At 42.7% G+C, this 25,491-nt stretch overlaps 1 protein-coding gene across 1 annotated transcript in view; it reads left to right on the plus strand.

Annotated features, from left to right (window-relative positions):
• Nucleotides 1-264: 264 nt before the first annotated feature.
• The window catches only part of LOC139667297 (phospholipid-transporting ATPase IF-like), a gene marked incomplete at its 3' end in the record, with an annotated part of 34,992 nt that continues 9,765 nt past the window's right edge, over nt 265-25,491 (plus strand). The window contains exons 1-11 of the mRNA XM_071546746.1: nt 265-571; nt 10,305-10,421; nt 13,425-13,514; nt 15,815-15,895; nt 16,300-16,407; nt 19,277-19,405; nt 21,548-21,651; nt 22,182-22,229; nt 22,796-22,860; nt 24,862-24,943; nt 25,056-25,206. Of these exons, the coding sequence (XP_071402847.1) occupies nt 545-571; nt 10,305-10,421; nt 13,425-13,514; nt 15,815-15,895; nt 16,300-16,407; nt 19,277-19,405; nt 21,548-21,651; nt 22,182-22,229; nt 22,796-22,860; nt 24,862-24,943; nt 25,056-25,206 (1,002 nt within the window). The remainder of the gene's footprint in view (nt 572-10,304; nt 10,422-13,424; nt 13,515-15,814; nt 15,896-16,299; nt 16,408-19,276; nt 19,406-21,547; nt 21,652-22,181; nt 22,230-22,795; nt 22,861-24,861; nt 24,944-25,055; nt 25,207-25,491) is intronic.

A 25,491-nucleotide genomic window follows, 5' to 3' on the forward strand; every position in this document is an offset into this window, starting at 1 on the left:
AGCTTGAAGAAACAAATAGAATTGGGGCTGACCCGTTGGAAACTTTTAACAGGTCATCCATCCATCACACCACTCCTGTTCTGGCCGCTGATGTGACCCGCTTGGTTTCCTTGGCTGTCTGTCAGTCTGTCAGTCTGTATCCAGAAGGTCCACCGGCAGAGACCTCGGTTTCTGGGTTTTGTCAGTCAAGGCGGGAGGGGGGCGTTTAGTGTCTGGCCGCTAGAGAGCAGCCAGTCACAGCTCCGTGTGCGGTGGAAACTGATCGTGGCAAACACAGAGATGTAGTGTAGCTCGGTGGGACTTCGTGGCCAGCGTCCTGTCACTTCCAACGGGGATCGTTTATCAGACGTTACAGCGGAATGGGACGGATCGGATCTGGGCTTTTGCACAGTTATACCGCGTGAATGTGTCGCGTAATGCGGCCGAGAAGAGCTGCCTTCGGGGGGAAATATTTATGGTTCGGGAAGGTTTTGGTGGAGTAGCTAGTTGCTAGCGTTGGCTAGCGACTCTGCTGGCTACTTCGGACGGAAGGTATTTTGCAAGGATGCTACGGTGGATACGACAGCAGCTGGTAAACAGCTTTACTGCCTTTCTTACACAGCCCGCATTACACCTCGCTAATTAACAACGGCAGCTAGGGTATGTCGGAATTAGCTGGCCGAAAGCTATCCTAACCTCAATGGGATAAAAGTTAGCTCGCTAGCCAGTTAGCCAGTGTTCAAAACATTGTCAGTGTTTGGGTTGTAGTGATGTCAGTCAGGTATAGCAAGCTAGCTACCTTTCCGGCTAGTTAGCTAACGACAGCTAGTTGACCGAGACACAAACGGGCCGGGTTTGAGATGAACATTGGCTGGCGTATTTAAAATTGCTAACAGTTTGTTAGCACGGTATCCTTAGCTGGTCATTCCCCACTGTCAGAAAGCAAGCGTTAACTAGTTAGTTTGCTAGCTAACGTTGTAAAAGTTGGCAAAGTTTAACAGCTTTGCCCATTCCCACTCCCATTCATCTCCTCCCGTTTGGTACGTTATCACACTGCAATTAAACTAGTTAAAGTTGTCGTTTGCCATACATACTCGTTGGTATGTCACCAGGAGAGACAACTGACTGTAACAGCCGGTTAGCCAAACCTTAAGCATAACAATGTACTTTTGCCTTGTAACTTTTACAGTAACGACAGCTTTGGGTTGGTTCAGTTTAACGTCAATTCAGCGGAACATGAATTCATCGCATCTCGCTGTATTTCGTCACGCGCTGCTCACAGCTTACTGTATTTGCTGGTTATCTGATTATACACATCCTGTTTGTTGTAATCACCTGTTGTTTGCCTACCAAGATGGCCGTGTGGTGACGTATTGCGATAATATAGCGCTCCTAGGTATCAGAAGTATGCCAGGGAAATGAGCAAATATCATGGAGCGTGTTTAGTAAGCAGCTGTTACCGGTACACACACACACACTCACAAGGGGAAAAACAGAAGCATTGACTCTGAGTGTTGAATTAAGCTGCTTAATGCTTAAGCTGCTTGAAGGAAGAATGATTCGTGTTTGAAATCTGCCATCAATCAGTAATCACTGAGTAGATCTGTGACTGAAACTATTTCCTAGTCTGTGTTTTTTTTAACTGTGCTCTGCATGTGAAAGCATTGCATATCATTTCCATTGACGTCTTGACAGTTGAACTCAATGCTTGGACCAGAATTCAGGGTTGACATGCAGTACCAACTATTGTGTGTGTGTGTGTGTGTGTGTGTGTGTTTGAGAGAACGCGGCAGAGCGTTTAGTAGAGAGTCTGTGCGAGCTTGAGCGTGTCTCTGCGAATGAGTGGATGATTGAATGAATGCATGTTGTGAGGTTTAGTCACACATCGATCAAGCCGTGGATGTCGCCACAGCCGGGAGGGTTTAATCAATGATAAGGCCCGCTTTTCTGAGTCTAGCTGCTCCCAGTCAAGCTGCACCGAGGGGGTTTGGGTTAGAGTGCCACTAATTCAAACCGTCAACTCCTGCTTAGCTGCAGCTTTGTCAGTTTATGGTAATGCAAAAAAAAAAATGAATCTGTCTCTCTCTCTCTCTCTCTCTCGCACACACACACACTCACTCTTGCTGTTGGCTGCATACTAGCCCTCAGTTGTGTACTCAAACCATACTGAGTTTTGAGTACATAACAATGGCAGCCTTACTTTGAGACAACTCATTCGTCTTGGCCCATCCCATATAATTGACTTGCCTAAAGGTTAAATTAAGTTAGAAGGCCGCCATCTCTGTGCAACTGGTCCAATGAAAACAAAGTTTGTGGGGGCTGTTTGTTTGACCTTGATTTCAACTGGAAGGTACACCAAGAAACACACAGTGCTGTTGGTTCATTCTCCAGCTGCTTATCAGTTCATTTTTGATGACGTTGGTCTACACTAAGAAGGAGAAAGGAGAGGGGGGGCAGGGTATATGACTGTGGAAGGCTCCTATTTGCCATGTTTGAATTAGGATGGATGGATGGATGGATGGAGAGATGCAGTGTGACAGGCTTTGGGTGTCAGTCACTGTCTTCATCTATCAGCGGCGCTGAGTCATGACAATTTTGCCACGTTCACTTCTTATAGGGTTTACCTTAAAATACAAGCAGCCAATCCCTGATCGCATCTTTGCCTCTATCATTGAAAAGCTGTATTTTGCAGACACTCTAAATTATCCTATTATGGGTAGCTGGCTCAACAAGACCAACCAGAAACTCTTTAAACAGCTTAATCTCTTTAATGTGAGCTATCATTAGTGAGCTGTGCTGTGTCTACTTGTGTGCAGTTGGCTTTGTTATGCTTACTAGCTGTCAAGCATGGGTTAGAGCTACAATGATAACTTTACAGCTGTATTTGGAGGTTTACCCCCCCTAAATGACATCCTACGTTTTCATTCCTCTCAGAGATGGCTGTTGAATTAGAAACCCTAACAATCCACAATCGTAAAGCAATGAAGCATCTGGCTATTAACTAGCCTATGTCACTCTCAATTAAATGAAAAGGTCCTGTAGCATCTGTTGCACTGCTGCAGCCTGTTGCAGTTAATAATTCTCACATATTTATTTGGCACATCATTGTTTGCCATCAGGTATTCAGTCTACTATATGCAAGGCTGTATGAGAAATGGCTGTCTTCAGTCAAACAAACATTTATAATAACATTTTGGAGCACTGATATTACTGGCCAGTTTTGACATATCATTGATAGATATTGTGTTGGCATTGGGTCCACAGATTAGCATAAAACAGTTTGACTTCACAGTAACTTAGGGTAACGTTTATGATTTTTCACATTTACTTTACACTTGACCTTTGAGAAGAAAGAACAAATCTAAACAAAGTCCCAGACCGTGTGTTTTAGGAATCTGGTTGTGAAGTTGGTCAAGAGTGGATATAATGATGAATCAAGTTGAACAGCAATGGCTCTACAACAATAAATCATGATTGTCAGATATATTGGACATCTGCAATTTTATTTCCTAATTCTCAGTATTTATCCTTTATCACTCAGACCCTAGCATTGGTATGGTATAGTAATAGTAATACTAGTGGTTTTGCATTTGTTACTGCTGTAATGGTTTTGATATGGTCATGGTAATATTACTGTTGTCATCCTCTGCTTCTGACTGTGGAAAGTCTATTGCTGTGTCTCCCCTCTTTGTCTTCCCGTCTTTACCTCCGTCTCTTTCTTCGCCTCGCCCTCCCTCCCTGATTAGCTCATCCCATTTGATTAAATGGCTCTTAGTCTACAGTGTGATTCAGTGCGGTGCCTGGGATGTGATGTATCGGACTGTCGCCCAGGCATTGTGCGGCGGAACCGTTCCCCCCAAGGCATTGTGGGACTTGTAGGCTTTATGCAGGGAGTAATTACCTGTCGGGGTACAGATTGATGGGGGCATGAGAGTCCGGGGGGGGGGGGAGACAGATTTCAGTTAGGCAGAGTGTTTTCAGCTCATGTTTTGGTGCTGGTCAGACAGAAACACTGCCAAGCTAGCAGTAAAACTACCTTGCAATTAGTAATATGCTGCAATTTAAAAAAAAAAAAAAAAAAAAAAAAAAAAAAAAATCAGAGGAAACATGGGATGTTAATTTAATCTGAGTTCCTCTTTGTCTTGCATTACACGATGCAACAATTCCAATGCCTGTGAGGGCCAGGCTATACTGGTGCTCTGAAGCTATAACAGTGGAAAAATGTGTCATAGATCATATACATTCACTACATTTTTTGAGTCGCAGTTTGATGTGTAGAGGTGTAGACTTCGTGTATAATCACTGATGTCAGATATAGCTAAAACAGACGGGGGCATAAATTATTGGCTTACCAGTCTATGTTCTTATCAGTCTTCATAGCTCAATAAACTCCATGAATGACCCTAATGTAATCAGGCAAATATTTGCTGTTGTTATCCTCTCCCCTGGTAGCTGGCTCAACAAGACCAACCAGAAACTCTTTAAACAGCTTCATCTCTTTAATGTGAGCTATCATTAGTGAGCTGTGCTGTGTCTACTATGTGTGCAGTTGGCTTTGTTATGCTTACTAACTGTCAAGCATGGGTTAGAGCTACAATGATAATTTTACAGCTGTAATTGGAGGTTTACTGCAGGGCCCACCCCCCCCAAAAAAAAATTACGGTATTGTGATTATTGCGGTATTTCAGTATTATTACAGTATTTTGCATTATTACATTTCTTTTGGCCCTCTGCTCTAGCTTGTCTATTGTGAAAATGTGACTTATATTTCTGTCTGTTACAGGCTGCCATAAGCCGTGCCAGAGACCTGTCGGTGGTGTTGTAATTCTTTTGTCGCAGATATAGGTCGATAAAACCATGAATTACTTTATCCCCCTTTTAAAGGAATAGTTCACCCAAAAATGAAAATTCTGTCATCATCTCCTCCCCCTCATGCCAGTTGAAACACAGGTGAAGTTTGTCCATATAACACACAGGGAGGCTGCCAGCACAACTAGGGTTGGGCATCGAGAACCGGTTCCAAATTAGAACCGGTTCCAAGATTCAGATTCCAAAGGATTTCAATTTCGATTCTGCTTATCGGTTCCTAAACAGATTTCACTCGCGCTAGTTTCAGTTTCCGTGGTGGCGGCATGCACCTTTGGTTTGTAGTCCGCCAGTAAAACCAGTGAAGAAGAAGAAGTTTCCTGTTTCTTAGTTATGCAGTTTAGTCTAGTTATGCTAAAAGCGTTAACGATCTAAAAGTCCGCTAGCCGTGATGCTAATTTTCGCTATGTTCAACTCCATTGAGTTATGCTAAAAGCGTTAGCGATCTAAAAGTCCGCTAGCTGCAATAGAGTTTTTACTAAAGGTATTAGCTCTCTGAACTAATCCAGCACTGGATGGCGAGCCCAGCCCACAAGATACAGAACCTGTTGCCTGCAGTAAGAAGACTGTGAACTAAGGAACACGTATTCCACACCTACTTCAAGTGCGGTAGGATTGAACTGTACACACACACACATACAGCTCCGGAGACAGACAACATACATACCTTTCTTCATACCGGCCATACCGGAGTCGGAGTGACAAAGACTTAGCCTACAAAGACTTTGAAAAATACCCGGGTCTTTGTTTTTTTTAATGTGCGCACAAGTTAGAAGTTTCTGAATATGACTTGTGTAAAGTCATATTTAAAAAAATAAATAAATAAAAATTCTGTGAAATAAGCATGTGACCTGTTTTGACCCTGCCCCTCAAAGAATTGTAATCAAGAATCGTTAAGAACCGGAATCGATAAGCAGAATCGGAATCGGAATCAGAATCGTTAAAATCCAAACCCAAACCCAATCCATACCCAACCCTAAGCACAACTCCATAGCAGCCTTCTCCAAAACCACTGAAGTCAGTGGGGACCAGTTCTTCAGAGTTCCAAAAAGACCTACAGTATATTTACACCATCATTTAGTGCAAATCTTAACTACAGCTGATTGATTTGCAACAAATAATGGTGTATAGGTCTTTCTGTTCACAGTGTGATTGTTTGGCTGTTTTTGTTTTGGAGCTCTAAAGAACAGGTCCCCATTGACTTCAGTTGTTTTGGAGAAGGCTGCTACCAAGTTGTGCTGGCAAACCTCCCTGTGTGTTATATGGACTAACAAACTTCACCTGTGTTTCATTTGGCATGAGGGTGAGTAGATGATGCACTGCAAAAATTCTCCATCTTAACAAGTCATTTAGTCTATTATTGAGTCCTAAAATCACAATTTTCTTAAAATAAGTGAGGAAATCTGCCAATGTTGAGAGATATTGTCACTTGTTTCCAATGTAAATCAGCTTGTTTCAAGAATTTTGTAGAATCAAGTGTCATTTTCTTGATAGTAGTGCGGTGATTTGCCTTTTTCTGACTTCCAGATACTGACACTAATTTATAGAAACTTCCTGGAACAAGTGACAGTGCATTGGAAACAAGTGGAGTTATCTCACCCCACTGGCAGAGTTTTTCTCTTGTTTTAAAAATAAGATTTAAACTGAACATGAGACTAAATCACTTGTTAAGGTGGACGATTTTTGCGGCGTGACAGAATTTTCATTTTTTTTTTGGGTGAACTATTCCTTTAAAGCAGAACTACCCCAGTGTTCCAGCTGCTTCAATGGCCAGGATTCATTCTTTTTTGCTTTAGAGCTGCGAGGTCTTCCCGGAGTGAAAGGGGGCCTGGCTGGCTGGCTGGCTGGCTGGCTGGCTGGCTGCGTGCCTCTAGCCAGGATGTCACACTGGGTCGAGAAACGCTGCTGTTTGCCATGTCTGACGGGGATCATACAGCAGCGGGACCGGTGCGAGGCCGGTATCCGGTTTGCACACCCACTTTCACTGAGTCTCTCCGCGTGTTAAAAAGGAACCGTGTAGTTTCATAGTTCAACAGGACAAAGATGCATACTGTTGAATTTGCTTTGGGGGTCATTTACACTTTGTCTCACACATAGAGTACACACAGAAACACCCGCACGTGTATCATCATAAGACTGTAAGACACTCTATTTTAGATTACCAGGAACAAGGGCAGGGTGTGATCACCATATAGGCCTCTAGGGTTAGGGTTATCATATTTGAAGTGTTATTTTCAATGTTATATTTTCAATTCCCCCGAGTCCCGGTATGGTATGTCAACCAATCGACCAATCACTGCAGAGGAAAACCCTTCTCCCGGGTCTGAATTTGAAAAGGCCATTTTCTAAAAGTGGATCATCATCTGTCATTTGGAGATGCTTTCCTTTTAAATCAGATGAGAACAAACAATTACAGATTCTGTGCAAAGTTTGCCTTAGGGTTGTACCAGCGTCCCAATTTAATAAAGTAGTAATTATTTACCACAATAAGAGTAAGACGGCAAGAGTGAAAACAAGACTTTCCAGCTGCTGCTTCTTTAAGAAATAGTGCAGTGACAAAAGTGGAAAAAGTGAGTATGCTAAGGTGCAAAAGTGGATTTTTGCACGTTTGGTTGTGTAGCATTTTTTCCATAAATGTGTAGCCGTAGTGTTGCGTGTGTGTGTGTGTGTGTGTGTGGTGCCTGTGCAACAATGAGAGAGCGCAATGTGAAAACCGCAGCAGAGGGTGAGAGAGAGACAGCTGAACAAAAAGACGGTAATGGGTTACATGTGTGCCTGAACTGAGCTGGATCTGTGTGTGTGTGTGTGTGTGTGGGTGAGAGTGACGTGGCTACGGTACATTCCACTGTGTGTGCGTGTCTGTGTGTGTGTGTGTGTGTGTCAGGCCCAGGTCAAATAACATTTGCAAATGATTCTAAGCATAGGTTTGACCTCCTTGGAGTAGCAGATGGGTGGGGTTTGACACATAGGACAATGACTACCAGAAAATATAGACAGGAGACGAGACGGAGAGACAGAAGCTGGGTCTTCATCCAACTATTTTTCTGCAAGTTATGGGGCCAGCTTCATAGACGTGGGTTCAAGTTTTTAGTCGAGAACTAGGCTTAAGCCACGTCTGTGAACCTAACCTACCATGTATCAAATTGGAAAATCTTTACACTCATGGAAAATGTATTGTTGATGTTGATAAAGAAATTATGCAATGGAAACATTTGTCAAAAAACCCAAAACCCAAAACTTGCTGTAGCTCCCATGCATAAGGCTCCATCATGGTCGGTGTATTAGAATATTGAAAGGGCATTTCTTTGTTTTTGTCCTCAGATGAAAGCATGAAATATGACCAACATTAGCAGACACCAAAGAACAATAACAACTTGCCTAATACTATATGCTCGAAACACTTTTTTTCTCGTGGATGTGTTGTTTTTTTTACTTTGACATTGAGGAATTCGCTTTAGCCCAGCTGATGGAACTGCACCTAATTTGCATTTTATTTCGGGTGACCTTTTGAAAGTTAGCAGAAAATTCGCTTGACGGATGGGAGCAGAGAGAGAGAGAGAGAAAGAGAGAGAGAGCGAGCGAGCGAGAGGTGGTTACCACGTTCTCTCTCTCCATCTGTACTTGCACGATGCAACACTTCCCTCTGTGTTTCTCTCTTTTGCTGCCTTGTAGTCTCTCTCTATCTCTTTGTCACTGTAGGATTCCCAAACTAACCTCTGCTACACTGTAAAAAAAAAAAAAAAATGACAGCCAGTAGAAGAATTCTACACCCCCCCAGTGATAACTAAAACTGTTTTGAATAGTACCACCAAATGTTACCCCCTCCACTTTTTTGCTTTCGGGCGGTAGTCAGGGTATTGCTAAATGTCATGAATGCGAAGTGAAATATTGCCATAATGTTCCATTGCTCTTTTTATACGGCTCCATGTTATCCACACTGATTTTGTACCGTTTGCCAATGCACATCCATGCAGCCCCTCTCCACTGCCTCGATAATCTGTCCGTTCTAATGGTCTGCAGTAATGGCCTATTTCACTTCAGTCAGTGCCTTGAATTCATCCCCCCGGCGTGATATCATCATGATCTAAGGTCAAAGTAATCTTCCACTGAACAGGATCCATTTTTTCCCTTGCAATTACTGTCTGTTTTCAAGTTTCAATTTAAAAAAAAGCATTTTATTTTCCTTTCTAATGACTGGCATTTTCTTCTAATTCCGTAGAATACATTTTAAAATTACTACGTTATTATTACTATACTATTAATATTACTGAGTAATAACAGTTATGTACGTAATTTGTTCAGAACAACACCGTCTCATGCTTTCTGTTAAAAGCATGGATCATTGTGTCGCACTAGTAGTGGTGTAATGGACCATAGTTGATCCGTGATCCGTACGGATCCCCCCCCCATGGTTCGGCACGCATGTGAACCGCGGATTGATTGCAAAGTTTAAACATCATAGTGTGAAATACAATTTTACTGCCGCTGTTACTTTTTAAAGTAATAATTCCCAAAATCTGGATGCAGAGTTGCAGTGAAAAGATACAGACAAGACAGATGCTGCTGTGTTTTACTCTGAAGAACAATGATTGTGTTAGGGAAGAAAAAAAAGGAAGAGCGACTGATTTAAAAGCCGTCGCTTTCACCTCCGTTGAGTGAAATCCCGTAGGCTGTGACGTGACTTCGAGCGTTTTCAGTGGTGGAACTGGGAAACTGGGCTGCTTGTCATCATTGAAATAGATCACAAGATTGTGATGTTTATTTCAACTTGGGCAACATGCTGCCTTCCCTTCACACACAGCTCCGCTCAGAGAAGCTCCAGTCTTTTGACTGTCTGTGGCAGAGCCTTCAGTGTTGATAGGCTATTACTCGTGACGTGTAACCAATCAGATAGTGCTGTGGGCGGGACATTGAGTGAGACTACAGAGTGGTGACTACAGACAGAGATCAAAGCATCAAAGCCAAAGTAGCACATTTTTAAATTAATTCAATTCAATGCTTTATTGCCATGTCAACACAGTTGATAGGAATTTGCCTCAGTGCAGCTCTTAAGAACAGACACAAAAACACACACATAAGTAAATAAAATATATAAAATAAGAACAGCAAAAACAGCACATTTCTACATTTAAACATACATAATATAATAAAGTCCTAAAGTGCTACATTCGTTTTAACGTGCTTGTTGCTTTGTGCAGCTACCTACCTACTTTTAAAGTGCATTTAACCCTTTTTTTTTTTTTTTTTTGCTGATCTGAAAAATGATCCGATCCGAACCGTGAGTTTTGTGATCCATTGCACTAGTGTACAATATAAGAAATGAGAGTAACAGTAAGGTGAAATTTGGGGAGAAAAAGTTGTCATTGTAAATATCCTCTTATCTCCTCCCCTCTGCCCCACCTCTCTCCCCCTCTCTCTCTCCCCCTCTTTCTCTCTCTCCATCTCCCTCCCTCCCTCAGGGCTTTGACCCCCCCCACCAGAGCGAGACCAGGACGGTGTATGTGGCAAACCGTTTCCCCCAGCATGGCCACTACATACCGCAACGCTTCGCCGACAACAGAATCATCTCATCCAAGGTACGTGAGGAGACTTAAAGGAATAGTTCACCCAAAAATGAAAATTCTGTCATCATCTACTCCCCCTCATGCCAGTTGAAACACAGGTGAAATTTGTTAGTTTGTTAGTAGCAGCCTTCTCCAAAACAACTGAAGTCAATGGGGACCTGTTCTTTAGAGTTCCAAAACAAAAACAGCCAAACAATCACACTGTGAATAGAAAGACCTATACACCATTATTTGTTGCAAATCAATCAGCTGTAGTTAAGATTTGCACATTTTTATTGTTAGATATGATTTTGTCCAGAATTCCATGACTATCTGTATTGTAGATAGAGAGATAACAGAGAAACTATGATAAAAACAGTCATTCTTCTACATTCTCTAATTGTGTTAACTTCTTGTAAATGAAACAGTATTGAAGTTTAACAATTCATCAGTTTGCCTGGGACCCACTGGAACCCCCTCAAGGACCCCTGGTGGTCCCCGGACCCCACACTGAGAACCACTGGCTTAGGGGTCGCACTGTGTTTTGGCTCCTTTTGTTGTGAAGTGACTGTGGGGAATACATCTGAATTAAGGCTCTCTTTTGCTTTGAAAGTAATAAACTGTGACATTGTCATATAAATGAATGTCTGTTTTGCTACTCTGTATCACCGATTGATATAGGAAAATAGTGAGTTAACCAATAGCCAGTACATGAAAGCTTTTACATTGGCTGTTCTAAACAGTCAGTGTCTGGTAGCTCTTTCCTGGGAAAAATCCTCTGGCGCACAGGAGGTGATGCGTTTTACATTTCCGGTTTGTTTGGAATAAACAGAAGAAGAAGAACTGGGTAGTTAGCATGAGCAGTGATAGCCACCATGACTGAACAGACAAAGAAGAGAGAAACTCAAACTGCATCAACAGAAAATCCAAGGACAAAAGACAAAGTTACAGTACTGGGGCCAGTTGCATAAAGCTAGTTTAAGAATAGTCTAAGCCTTAGACTAGTCTTACATTCTCAGGTTGGACTAGGCTAATTAAGACTTAATTCAGACTTAATTAAGACTACTTAAATATTACGACTGACTTATTTTGAGGTAGGGAAGTTAGCAACCTTCCCCCTGGCTAATCTTGAGTTAAGAATTTTGGAGCAGGAAATAATTTTTTGAAAGAACCTGAAGAAGAGAGAGAGTGTTTAGAGACAGAAACAAACCATTAGCGATCTACAGTAATCAAGAAGTAGTAGGAACAGGTAGATATAAATGTCTATAGCAAGTTTGACTTAAGGTCATTTTAAGTCTAAGACCGGGTCTATCTTTATGCAACTGGCCCCTGGACACACTGTTTGATTGACAGCTGATCTCTGGGAAGTGCAGTGCAGAAACACCACAGCAATGGCTGATCATCACTAAAACACTGGCAACAAAAAAAGCATCTCATAGATTACCACTTGAAAGATTAAATTGGTTGGTTGGTTGGTTGGTTGGTTAATTGATTGCACAATGTCATCCAAGGTAGCCAATGTCCAGCATTGCAATGTGGAGTGGAGTTAGGACTAGCATTGATTAGGCAGGTGATTGACTGATTGTCGACAGGGTCATGTCATCTGATGTACTTAGCACTGAACGGCTCATTTAACTGGGATTGATTTGAAGTCATGCTTATTGGATAACAGAAACGGCTCATATGAAAACAGTGCTGCTCAGCCTGGACAATAGGTCAACCGTCAAACACAACTGATGCTATACTAGCAGTCTCAGCGTTTGCCCTGTTTGCCTAACATCTTTTCTCTTTGCCTGGAAGATTTTGGTCTATGAATAGGGCAGGCAGAGCGAGGCGACCTGCGCTTTTTAATGTAATTAATAGGGAAGGGAAGGGAGAGGAAATCTTGTTTTTTTTTTCTTCTCATGACCGCTTTTTGACTTCAGATTTAGTCATAAAAATCTATATTTCTTGTTTTCGCAATGCAGGAACAGCAAAGGCTGCTAATTTCATGTTTAATTCAACGATAAATGGTTCGTGCTGCTCATTTTTCATCATATTAGAAAAAGCATGTAGGAATCTTTTTGATGTAGCAGTCTATAATATATTCTATAACTAATCTTGTTTACAACTTAAATAAATGAAACTGACTACTAATGTACCAAATGCCATTACAAAAGTCATAGCATTGGCTTGTCTCATTTCCAAATTAAAAGGGGCTTTACGTGACACAATCTCATGTATCGGCCTTTTTCAGTAGATCCAGACAGCTGTTTTATTCTTATTTTTGTGTAGAGTTGGTTAGCAATAAACCTTTTCTTCAGTTCAGTCACCCTCATAGTGAGTGCATACTAGCTTTTTTGTAACCATACTTGTGAAAATACAGTACGCACAGACATCACAGGACAGCAGAGAGTGCCTTAATAAGACACCGAATAGGCAACATATGCTCAGCAGATATGCGATCATCATCTGCAATTGATTTTATGGGAAGCCATGACTATAAAGGATTCCTTTATCTTCTGCAGAATGTGCTACTTTGTGTCTGTGAATATATTTCTTTGTGGATGAAGAGACAGGCATGGAGAATCATTTACCATAACAGCATTAAAGAATGACTTGAACACAGACTATGGGCTGTATACCTATCTGCTGGCTATTGCCTTAACAGGCTATATGCTGGTCCTTAAAGGGTTTATTTGGTTTTGGGGCAATTTGGGTATTTTTTCTACTTACCCTGAGTCAGACAAACACGTGGATGCATTTTCTATGTGTTTTTCTGTGCTTTACTAAACCCAATTGTCCTTTTTCCTTATCCTGTCAATTTATAGTTTGAGAAGTTTCGGATATAGGCTGTTTTTTCCCGCTTTGCGTCTCTACTCGGTCTTAAATTCAATTCAATTCAATTCCAGGTAGAATTCAAAAGTCTTAAATTTTCTGAAAGTTGCATAAGTAATGTCACGTTCCATACAACCTTTCTTCTCAGTCTTTGTCCCAGTCATGTAAAGTATTTGTAAACCCATAGTGTTTAACTCTCTCTGTGTCTTTCTCTTTCAGTACACAATTTGGAACTTCGTCCCCAAGAATCTGTTCGAGCAGTTCAGAAGGATAGCCAACTTCTATTTCCTCATTATTTTCCTTGTACAGGTAATACACACACACACACACACACACACACACATGCATAGAGTTCCTGGTTGCAGGTAGATGTCCACCTCAATCAGACAGTGACCAGTCAGGCGTGGCCTCAGCAGTTCCTGCCCTAGATACAACTAGATGTGTGTGTGTGCGTGTGTGTGAGTGACTGAGTGACTCATCGACTTCTACTGGACCAGGGGGGAGACGGGTCTGTCTCCGTATTAAAGCAATACACCCACACATTAAGTAATACCCACGTGCGTGCCTTTAAAGCTGCCCCCCAGGAGTTAGGCCTTCAGTATGCATCAGTCAGCCCGGTTTGAAATAAGAATTTGGTTTTCAAATTCTCTGGCTTCTCCCAATTCGTTCGAGCCTGTGTAGCGGAGCCAAAAAGAATTGACTTGACCCTGTCTGAAAAAGCCATCACCTCACCCGCCCAACATGCCAGTGAAGCTAAAGTCAACATAACCTCACATCATTGAAAAGAACGCTGCTTTTCATGTCAACATTGCGGCTGTGACATTTTGTTAGAAGGCTTATTGGTCCATTCCTAGATGGACTCCTAGATACCTGTGTGAACAGAGAGGAAGAGGAGGACGGTCTTTTCCAAATTCAAAGCAAAAGTTAAGAAATGTCTTGATTATTATAGTATAGTGTAGTATAGTGTTATGTTACGTTATGTTAATATATGGCAGCACTTCTTCCCAAGATGTTAACAGATCTTCTTTGAACATACACTCCTGTTAACCCTAAATTGCATATTCAACTCATCATATTCATGCCCACCGCCAAGCCCCCCTATGGCCAATCAGTGTGAAAAGTTAAACGATTTAGCGATTTCAGACCCTGTAACCAATCCTGAAAATAATGTGTGCTACGAGAAACAAATAGCCACACACGCAGCTGTGTTGTTGTTTTCACCTCTTTCCTAAAGCTTGTTCTCAGGTTCGGGCGGAGTCGTAGCTTTGTAAAACTAGCTTGTCTCCTCCCTCGCTGTTTGAAAGGGCCGCTCTCCCCCTCCCATCCCTGAAAAAAATGTTGGTAACGGCGGAATCTATGAAGCGAGCGGGTAAACTTGCCACCATTACCATGATTGGTCAAAAGGGGGTGCTATATATGATGTATATGTTAAGTAAGGCCATTTTGAGATCCATTAATGGGGAGATGAAATGAGTTATACTTTATGGATCCCAATTCACTTGTCAAACCAGCAGCAGGTCAAGTACTAACATTAACATTAACCCAACAACCCATCAGTTTGGCATTGATGGCTGAAGAAAGGGTGTGATTGTCAAGAAAAAACTGCATAAGCACATATTGGAAAGTAAATCTAAGTAGGAATAATGAAGTATCCATTACTGAAATGGCCCATTTTGTGCTTGGCTGCCTTAGTTGCTGCTTGCGGCCACATTTTCTAATTCAATTTTCAGCGTTTTGTCCGCTGCCTTCATGGCCCAGGCTCTCTTGGAAAGGACATGTTCATCTCATTGTGGCTAAAGATTAAATAAAATATTTGAAAGAAGAAGAAACTAAACAGTGGTCGCTCCATAAATGGATAGCATCATATCAGAGAAGATTGAACTTAGCATCTTTAGCACCCAATCGCTGTATATCTTAGACCAGAGCTGAGAACATGAAAAAGATGTCTGTGCGTGACCTACGTGGGTCCAAATGCTTTGTGGTTCTAAGTCCACCACCAGGTACCAAATACAGTTCCAGCCAATAACTGGACTTTTGGCTTATATTGTTTGGCAATGAAGATCAAGGAAGTAAAGACTGAATCACTACAGTGGGCTGCGAGGGAATACCATAGTGCGTCCTTGTTTTATGCCTCTCCAAACCATTAAAGTCTGAATGCAAAAAAAGGTGCTCATTGGACTTAAGGAGAAAAGAATACTCGAGGGTTCTCATGGGAAAGTAAAGACATGCCTTGGTGTCCTTTATTCTTGAATCACACTGGGGTGGAGTTCTAAACCTCTCACGACTAAAACCTTCTAAAGTGTTTTTAGACCGTTTCACCTGAGATTGGGTAAACATTCTGTTCCAGTAAATGTTGCTTGGTTTCTGTTTTCTTGAGTACTTTTGATCGGTTAACTGTCGGTTAACCTTGTGAGGGAAGTTCTAAAAACAAGCTGGTTCTTTTGAGGTTTCCTGTTTGACACATCACCCACGACTCCGCTCAATCGCCTCCTCCTCGTTCACTCGTTTCTTTTTCTCTCTCTCTTTCTGCACACCCCCTCTGACTGAGTCTCTCTCCTAATCTCTTTCTCTGCACGTCCCATTTGTCCAAATCTGTCTCTCCCTTGTAGTTGATGATTGACACCCCAACTTCCCCAGTCACCAGCGGCCTGCCTCTCTTCTTTGTCATCACAGTAACTGCCATCAAACAGGTGAGAGCGCACGTGTACACGGTACACACTTCCTCTCTGTGGGGATGATAATGGGGAACTAACATACACATGATTAAAGCCGTATTTCACATAGGAAACTAGCTTCTAATATCCCAGCCCAGTTTAAAACTTGAACCATCCCTGTACAATAAATGTCAACCATTACTTACGGGGTTGAATATATGAAATGAAGCAGAAGCTAAAGGTGTTATGATGTATTCTCCAAACAGTGACGTACCCGGCAGTGATATGAAAGGTACAGTATGTCTGGGCTGACTTAAACAGCCATCTCATCTGTCACTAGAGCTGATCAATTATTGATCTCCATCCTAGGGCTATCAGGATCGACCGAGGCAGCTATCGGTCACTGTATCTGATTGGTTATTGGTTGAATTCTCTCCTAGGGCTATGAGGATTGGCTGAGACACAAGGCGGACAACGAGGTGAACGGCGCTCCGGTGTTTGTGGTCCGCAGTGGAAGTCTGGTCCAGACAAGATCCAAGAACATCAGGGTAAAACGACAACAGCTTCACCTTCGATCCCCAAAAGCACTGTTGTGATGCTGATTAGGCCAGTTCCAATGTGGACTCTTTCATCAAGCACAAGACCAGAGGCAAAGCGTGACAGAAGTCTTGTTAAAGGGACAAAAACCTATACATACCTTCTAGTACCGGAGGATCGCTTTCAGCATCTCAAAGCTAACAGCCATAGGTAGTGACACATTCCTAGTGCTAGTGTTATTTCTGTAGAATTAGATTGGATAAAACGGGAACATGCTGGTGTGTCACGATGTTCTCTTACGGTGCATCAAAGAGTTTAATGGCATTGAAAAGAGCACTATTTCATTTGTGGAGATCGCAGGAACTGAGAAAATTGGAATGTTCAACGCAAATGCCACTGGAATGTTCCGCGAAATGACACATTCGTCACAGGAACACCAGCTTTCCGAGTCTCATGTACCGTGCCACTGCTTAATTACGTGACCACATTATCAGTCGTTCTACAACCGCCATCTCAAGTGTACCAGCCAAATGACCTTTCAAGCATGTCGATTTAAAATGGGACGTCCTTTCTATTCATTAAGTTTTGGCGGTCGGTGCTCTCGTTCACCATAGCTGTTTACCCGCATGCCTCTCACCGACTGGCTCACAGTTAACAAGACCCCATGAAGCAGAAATCAGAGTTAAGTTCAGTTTGTGATGCAGAACCCTGATAAGGGAATGTACACTGAGTCGCCACTTTATTAGGTACACCTAGCTGGGACAGGATAGGATGCCCTTTTGCCTCCAGAACAGCCTGAATTCTTTGAGGCTTAGATTCAACGAGGTGCTGGAAATGTTCTACAGGCATCTTGGTCCATGCTGACTTGATAGCAGATTCAAACATCCTGCAAACATCCTGTTCCACCTCATCTAAAGTCCCTGTCACGTTCCTGGAACATCTTGAGACGATGTGTGTATTATGTTGCTAGAAGTCCATTTGAAAAAGGCTAGACTGTGGCCATGAAGAGATACACCTGGTCAGCAATGAGCGAATATTGCTCAGTTGGTATTAAGAGGCCTACTCAATTCTGCTGTGGGCATGTCGCAACAAAAATGGGGAAATGTCGCACCTGTTGAGCAACTTGAACCTTCTCCTCTTTCCTTTCTTATCAGTGAGATCTTGCTGACAGGAGTTTTTTGGTACTGTAGCGCACAAGAATCCAGGAGGTCGGGCATGTCTGAGACACTGTAACCGGTGCGTCTGGCACCAACGATCGTACCACGCTCAAAGCCACTTAAATCATGCGTGTTGCCCATTCTAATGTTTAATCAAACAGTAAGTGAACCTCTCGACCGTGTCAATATGCTTTATACGCCCACAAACGCAATGACTTACTGTCTGGAGGAGCGAGCTGTTTTTGTAATCGCGAAGGTTTACCTAATACTGTAGCCACTCAGTGTAAGTGAGAGGTTTGAGGGTTGAACACTGGGAGGGCGCAGTAACAGTGTTGAAATTGCTAGCCTGTTGCTCAAAGGCAGCAGCTGATTACACAGTATTCGAGGCGGCAACAGTAGCAAAGAAGCAGTGGTGCAATATGATTTCTTTTAACTGGAGTTTCACCATACTTGCTAAAGTCATTATGCCTTTTTTGAAATCATTAGCACGCTAAAAATGAAAGAACAGTTATGTATACATGTTACTTTAGAGACAAGCCCACTAAAAAGCTCAAAAACATGTTTTGTTTCACGGGGTCTTCAAAGAGGATTAGCACCTTGGAAGCATCTTTTTGTGAACATTCACTACTACCTCCACAAACAAGAGACTAGTTATATTCCGCCCCCTAATCCTTGATATTACAGCAGTGTACAGCTCCATACAAAATGCCTCTTTGATTATAAGGAGTTGGATGTGCTATCTAAACATGATGAAAGTATCAAAACGCACGGTCGCCAACTAAATCCACACAATCCGTATTAGAAAAGCGAGCCTCTAAACGAGCCGTTTGGACTTCCGTAACTTTGTGGCGTCACAAAGGTTCGCTCATTATCATTTTTGTCTACTAACAAGACTAACAAAGTGTTTTTTTCAAAGCGGCTGAGCGGTTGTCATTGTTTATTACCGGAGTGTATTCCCTACCTGTAGCCGCCCGGGCCGCGGTGTCTCACGTTTCACTCTCGAAACGGTTAGCCAATCGGAACGGAGGGGTCGTTAATATTAATGAGCCTTAAAGACACGGCGACAGAAACAGCCTGTTCTTGGTAAGGCTCAGAGAGATGCTGGAAAATGAACGTGTCAAAATGGATTGAGAGTGTTTTTGGTACATGACACCACACACACAGCTTTGAATGGACCTCAAGACATAAAACAAAACATTGGAAAGTGGAGAATATGTGACCTTTAACAAACACTGACAGAGCTTTCCTTTAGTTAGCGCCAGGCCCTTATAAATGTGTGTTTGAAATCTATTTTTTGTGATCTGTGAGCCCAATTTTGGAAGGATAGCCTTGTAGCTAATCGTGGAAATCACAGAGAAATATATTATGGCATTTCCCCAAGGTATTGAGAAAGCTTAACTGTCACCACATGGCCCCTTTTTATAGCTCATCATGTCTGTGTGTGTGCACTCACATCCTCTTGCCTATGTGTGTGTTTTTGGCGCACATATGCGTGCGACTGTAGGCCTGAGAAGTCTGAGAACATGAAATTGTTCCAGTTATCCATGACTTGAATATAAATTTAAAAATACGTCTTCTTAAATTTGGAACAACTCCTTGGTTTTGTTTACCCTCTTTATCCTCTATGTTTCCCCAAATTGGCCCTAAATGACAAGGGAAAGAATTCAAACTGACAACCGCCCTGAAAGCTGAACCTGAACTGAGCGAGTGTGTGTCTGTCCAGGTTGGGGACATAGTTCGCGTGGCTAAAGATGAGACGTTCCCGGCCGACCTGGCGCTGCTGTCGTCGGACCGCTCAGACGGCACCTGCCACATCACCACCGCCAGCCTCGACGGAGAGACCAACCTCAAGGTGTGAAACCCTCATTTTTTTTTTTTCTTTTCTACTAATTAAATGCCATCCTTCCACCAAGCAGCATACTTGCATGAAGCACCGGCGTGAGTGGTAATTTTCAGTTCGGATGTAAGTTTATTGGGTATTTTACAATGGCTTCGAACAGCCAATCAGAAGTGAGGAACAGTCCCGTCTTTCGTAATGACAGGTTTTCCCCTGGCTTTCGGAGAGGTTCAGCTGGTAAAGTCATCAGTGGCGGTGCTGTGGCTCGGGGAAGGAGGGTTGATGACTGGGAGACACGCTGCTGCCGATGGGACATAAGGCTAATGGAACCCATATTCGAGTCCCATGCATGGAAAGAGCCTCATTGGAGCTCATTTAGAAGCGGTTTTAGTGGAAATGGTTCGCAGATATTGGAAATGAGTCTTTAATTGGTCAGAAAATAGACTTAGGCTGGCAGAGTTTAATAGGCAGGCAAAAACCCTCTGTGTACCTATCATACTACTAATGCCAGCCTGTGTGTGTGTGTGTGTGTGTACCAGGGTGTATGCAAGTTCTGAAAAAAGTCTAAAAATACTCTGAATATGATTATATTATTTTAATTCAGTTTTAGATGATATCAAAATGTCACATTTTTGGTGCTCTGTTTTCAGTGAAAAATCAGCCCAGTCATGCAGACCTACATTCTGATAGGACTATAATTCTTTTCAGCATGTTCTCATTCATTTCAATGATAAAAATACTCTAACTGGCATTAAAAAGGTCTTAAAAAGTCTTTAAGTTATTGCAGACACTCTAGTGTACTCACAAGGTTTGTACTCGTTATTAAACTCTAACTTATGTTTTGTTTTTTTTTGTTTTTACCACAAAAATTAAAATATACCATGTAGTTCAGTATATCCACACATCATCCATCCATCCATCCATCTCTCTCTCTTTCTCTCACTCACTCTCTCACTCACTCACTCACTCACTGTCTGTATCTCTCTCTGTTTCTCAGTTCTAAAAGGATTAACTCCAACGTTGTAACTGGAGATTACCCTCTTCTCTCCTCTCCTCTCCTCTCCTCTCTTCTCTTCTCTTCTCTTCTCTTCTCTTCTCTTCTCTTCTCTTCTCTTCTCTTCTCTTCTCTTCTCTTCTCTTCTCTTCTCTCCCCTTCTCTCCTCTCCTCTCCTCTCCTCAAGGCCTGCGCCGCCCGAGGCTATGTTGCCTAATTATCTCTCTAATGAGATACTGCTGCCTCTATTACAGTTTACTTATACAGCATGGTGGTTTCTAATGGCGGCAACTTGTCTTTTTATAGAAATATGTTTCTGCAATTGTTTCATCTTTTTGCCGTCTCTGTAAATTGAGGTTAATCATAGCCATTCATATACTGTCCAGTACAGTGAGATTACATCACCCATAATTAGATTGCTGTTGTATTAACACCCTCTAAGTTTGTTGTTCATGTTTCACAGGCAATATCTCAAACTGTACTGATGGAACTTGGGGGAATGCATTGTGGCACTTTCCAAAATAATACTCTGCACATGTACAGGTTAAAACAAGGAGACATTGATTTCTGATTGGCTGTTAGGGGGACTGCATCATTTATGTGAGGTGTGCACCATATTTCATCATCTGTGAGTTCAGTTCCAGCACAGCATAGAAGAAACTGGCGTCTAGGCTGCTGCTTGGTGCTTTCTTTTTTTTCTTTTCTCTTTTTTTTGAAGTTTTACACGATTTGCTCCTTCATCTTTACTTAGTGAGTGACCTTGGTAAAAACAAAAAAAAGGAGCCCTGGATCGATCTTTTCCCTCTAGTGATGTGCCCGCTTTTTGGTGCTCTTTGACAAGACAAATCAAGTACACCTTCACTTCAAATAAAGTGCAAATAAAGTCAGTCTCTCCGTCTCCAGGCTCTCACACCCAGCCCTTCCCATGGCCTATAACAGATGAGATGTATCATCCTCCCCTGACTGGCTGAACCAGCTGAATTATAGATTGAAAGCTTTCTCTTTCTTCTCTCCCTTGTATGAACATGGTCTTACTGAGGAGCTGAAAAATGTGTCCGGCTGCTTTGATTCCGTTTCTACCGGCCATGACACTTCTCTGTTCTCAACTCAGCACGTGTGTGTGTGTGTGTGTGTGTGTGTGTGTGTGTGTGTTGTGTTTCTAGACCCACTACTCGGTGGCAGAGACAGCAGTCTGTCAGTCAGTGTCCGGACTGGAGGCTCTGCAGGCTGTGGTGGAGTGTCAACAACCCGAGGCTGACCTATACAGGTATTCCACACACACACACACACACACACACACACTCTCCCACTCACACCTTCAATTTTGAACATTTCCTGTGAGAGTGAAACCTCTGATTGCAATAGTCACTTTTATACATTCTCTAATTGGGATCATTTCTACTAAATGAAATGATAGTGAGATTCAGGTGTTCCTAATTTTGCTGGGGACCTCCTCAAGGACCCCTTGGGAGTCCCTGGACCCCACATTGAGAACCACAGTGTTTAATAGACAGTGAATTTTCTCTCTGTATAGGTGTGTTGTATAATAGGTGACGGGCTGATATGACATGGCTCCTCCAGCCGTTCAAGCAAACCCCCTCTTCCTCCGGTCTCTCCCAGCTGGCCGGTTCAAGACCGAACAGTGTATTTTTAGGTCAGGCGGATTGTTTAGGTGGCAGTTTTTCCCTCTCTCTCTCTCTCTCTCTCTCTCTGCCTCTCTACCTCTCTCTCTCCCTCTCACTCCATCACACTCTCTCCATTGCGCCACTCAGCAGAAATGCCTCCTGTGTTTTCCAGGTTTGTCGGTCGGATTACGGTGACTCACCAGGGGGAGGAGATAGTCAGGTGAGACCAGAATTATCCCGACAGCCGTGACTAATAGCTTGAATAATAACTTTACATGTACAGCACTTATAAAAAAATAAAAAAGGACTAATTGCTTCACAATAAAGACAAGTTAAAGGCACAGAAACAGGGTTACATCGCTAATAGGAAGGGGTGGGAGAGCAGGGTGGAATTAAATTACACCAACAAACCAATATAGTGGAACAATAGTGGAAAGAGGAACATTATCATAAAAGCATGTCTGTAGGAGCTTTGTTATTAATGAGCTTTGCAGTCTTTTAGCTCACTCTGTTTTTTTTTTTGTCCCCATTATAAAAGGCACGGATAAAGCGCTTACACAATCATCAAGCCCGAAAAATATGCGGCAATATGAAAATATACTTTATTACATGTGCAGAGTGCTTTAGTTGAGTGTTTTAGTTGGCGTTTAAGTTGCCGCTGTGCCTTGTTTTTTCATTAACTTCACTTTTTTCCATTTAACTTCATGAAAATACTCTAAGAGGTAGTTTTCCTATATGTTTCTGTCTATTTATTTGTCTTTTCACGTGTGTTTTTCTTTATGCCAGACCGCTGGGCCCGGAGAATTTGCTGCTGCGAGGAGCCCGGTTGAAAAATACCAAAGAGATTTTCGGTGGGTCGATGCAACGGAGCCGCCAAAGCCTCCAGTCGAGCGGGATGCAGCGCTCCATTATTACTTCGCCTATGTCTGAATACCTAAGAGAGATGAAGAGAGGCTGTTGAATTTTAAAACGGTTTAGTCTGCAGGTTTTTTTTTCCGCAGCAGCAAGTGTACAGAAAGTGCCTGGGTGTTTCACTGGTGGTAGGATTAAGTCGATGAGGAAAACACCATGCAGAAAACAGGAGAGTAAACCACCCATAATGCTGTCTGACATGAGCGATGGTCAAATTAACTAGTTGCAGAAAATGACTATGTGGCAGTAGACGGGAGCGTATCTATGTTCCCAGGGTCCTATATTCCCAGGGTCCTATGTTCCCAGGGTCCTATGTTCCCAGGTGCCTATGTTCCCAGGGTCCTATGTTCCCAGGGTCCTATGTTCCCAGGGTCCTATGTTCCCAGGGTCCTACGTTCCCAGTTTCCTACGTTCCCAGTTTCCTATGTTCCCAGGGTCCTATGTTCCCCAGATTTATATGGCACATAATGGGAACATGACAAAGGGTCTTATGTTCCCAGGGTCCTATGTTCCCCAGTTCTACATATGTGCTCTCCCAGGGTCCTATGTTCCCAGGGTCCTATGTTTTACCCGAACCCTAACCCTAAACCAGAGCTCTGGGTAAACATCTACACACAACCAACCTAACCCTAACTAACCATATTAAGCGAATACAGAGCTGGGGAACATCTTTTTCAGGTTCCCATTATGTGCTATATAGAGCTGGGGAACATAGGACCCTGGGAACATAGGACCCTGGGAACATAGGACCTTGGGAACATAGGACCCTAGGAACATAGGACCCTGGGAACATAGGACCTTGGGAACATAGGACCCTAGGAACATAGGACCCTGGGAGAGCACATATGTAGAACTGGGGAATATAGGAATGACTCCCAGTAGACAAGCTTCAGCTAATGCTAATGCTAATACCGCATGTGCTTATCAAACAGTAGCTTTTCAAGAGCACTGTTACTCTAGTATGGATAGTATTTACTGTTATGATTACATAAGGCCTTAACAAATTTGCATAATGCTGTTCTGTTTCTTAGTGTAGCACCCAGCACCAAAGTAAATTAGCAGAGCTGTCTCATTCTGTAGCCAGCTAATGATCTGTAGCCTCAAATGCCATCTGGAGCTCACTGTTTCCAAAGCAAGTGAAGAGAATACAAGAGAGACACCAAAATCATCCAGTAGATCACTGGCTCTGGTGCTCCATGCTAACGCTTTAGCATACACTATGTTGAGTGATAGTAGGCTCCATGCTAACGCTTTAGCATACACTATGTTGAGTGATAGTAGGCTCCATACTAACGCTTTAGCATACACTATGTTGAGTGATAGTAGGCTCCATGCTAACGCTTTAGCATACACTATGTTGAGTGATAGTAGGCTCCATGCTAACACTTTAGCATACACTATGTTGAGTGATAGTAAGCGACTAGCATTACCTCAAAAGAGAGAAAATGAGAACTTGTAGCAGCTAAAGCTAAATGGTAAGTCATCTTCACTGATATTTGGACAGTGTGGCAGTTTTGTGTGGTAGAATTTACACAAACTATGATACAAAAATACTATTTTGAACTACTAGGACTACTTTCCCTATGCAAAGGTCTTTGTTCCTGTGAGACTTGAAATGTGGAGATGTGTTTCATTTGCATAGTAAGTGAAGGTGGGGAGCAGTGCGAGACTATACAGCTAAAAATCACTGCACAGTGGATGAATATATGGTTCCTTAAAAACAATTTTTTATTACTAAAAGTTCAGTCTTCTTACTTTGGATAATGCTAGTCCTGTACTATCACTCACCATAGTGTATGCTAAAATGTTAGCATGGAACACCACAGCCAGTGATCTCTTGAGGACACATGGATGATTTTGGCATCTACGTTCTCATCACTTCATGGGGCCAGTCTCCCATAGACTCGGTGTATTCCTTTAAGCAGCTGTTGCCGTTGCAGGTGTGGCGATTTACACTGGGATGGAGTCCAAGATGGCCCTCAACTATAAGTGCAAGTCCCAGAAGCGCTCCGCAGTGGAGAAGTGAGCACTTTTTTTCTCTTGTCTCTGTGGCTCAATATAAATGAAATCAGACCGTTTGAGGTATATATGCTTAAAAATACGACGTCTTCTAATGACACTTCCCCCGCGCCAGGTCCATGAACACCTTCCTCATCATCTACCTGGGCATCCTGCTGTTCGAGGCCGTCCTCAGCACCATCCTGAAGTACGCCTGGCAGGCCGAGGACAAGTGGGACGAGCCCTTCTACAACCGCAAGACCGAGCTGGAGAGGAACAGCAGTCCGGTGAGTCCGCGTCACGTCAGCTGTATCGATTCGCCTCCCTAAGTAGCGCGGGCCCGGCCGATAAGACGATGTGAGATTTTAGTCAGAATTCCCGCCTGTATCTCTCTTGCATCTGCCTCTCTCCCCTGCCCTCTTCCACCTCCGTCCCCTTGCCAAATAATAATGGGCTATTTCTTTCTCTAGATGGGAGAGAGTTAGAGGAGATAGATACTCCCCGGGACACATTTGAATCCAGAGAGAGAGAGAGAGAGACGGCCTAGGCGGGGTGGTCCCAGTGTCTCTAGA

This window comes from Centroberyx affinis, unplaced genomic scaffold, assembly GCF_046629955.1.
Source record: "Centroberyx affinis isolate AG114_WGS23_722 - 3 ecotype Tasmania unplaced genomic scaffold, CSIRO-AGI_Caff_v1 ptg005432l_1, whole genome shotgun sequence".
NCBI classification, from domain to species: Eukaryota; Metazoa; Chordata; class Actinopteri; order Beryciformes; family Berycidae; genus Centroberyx; species Centroberyx affinis.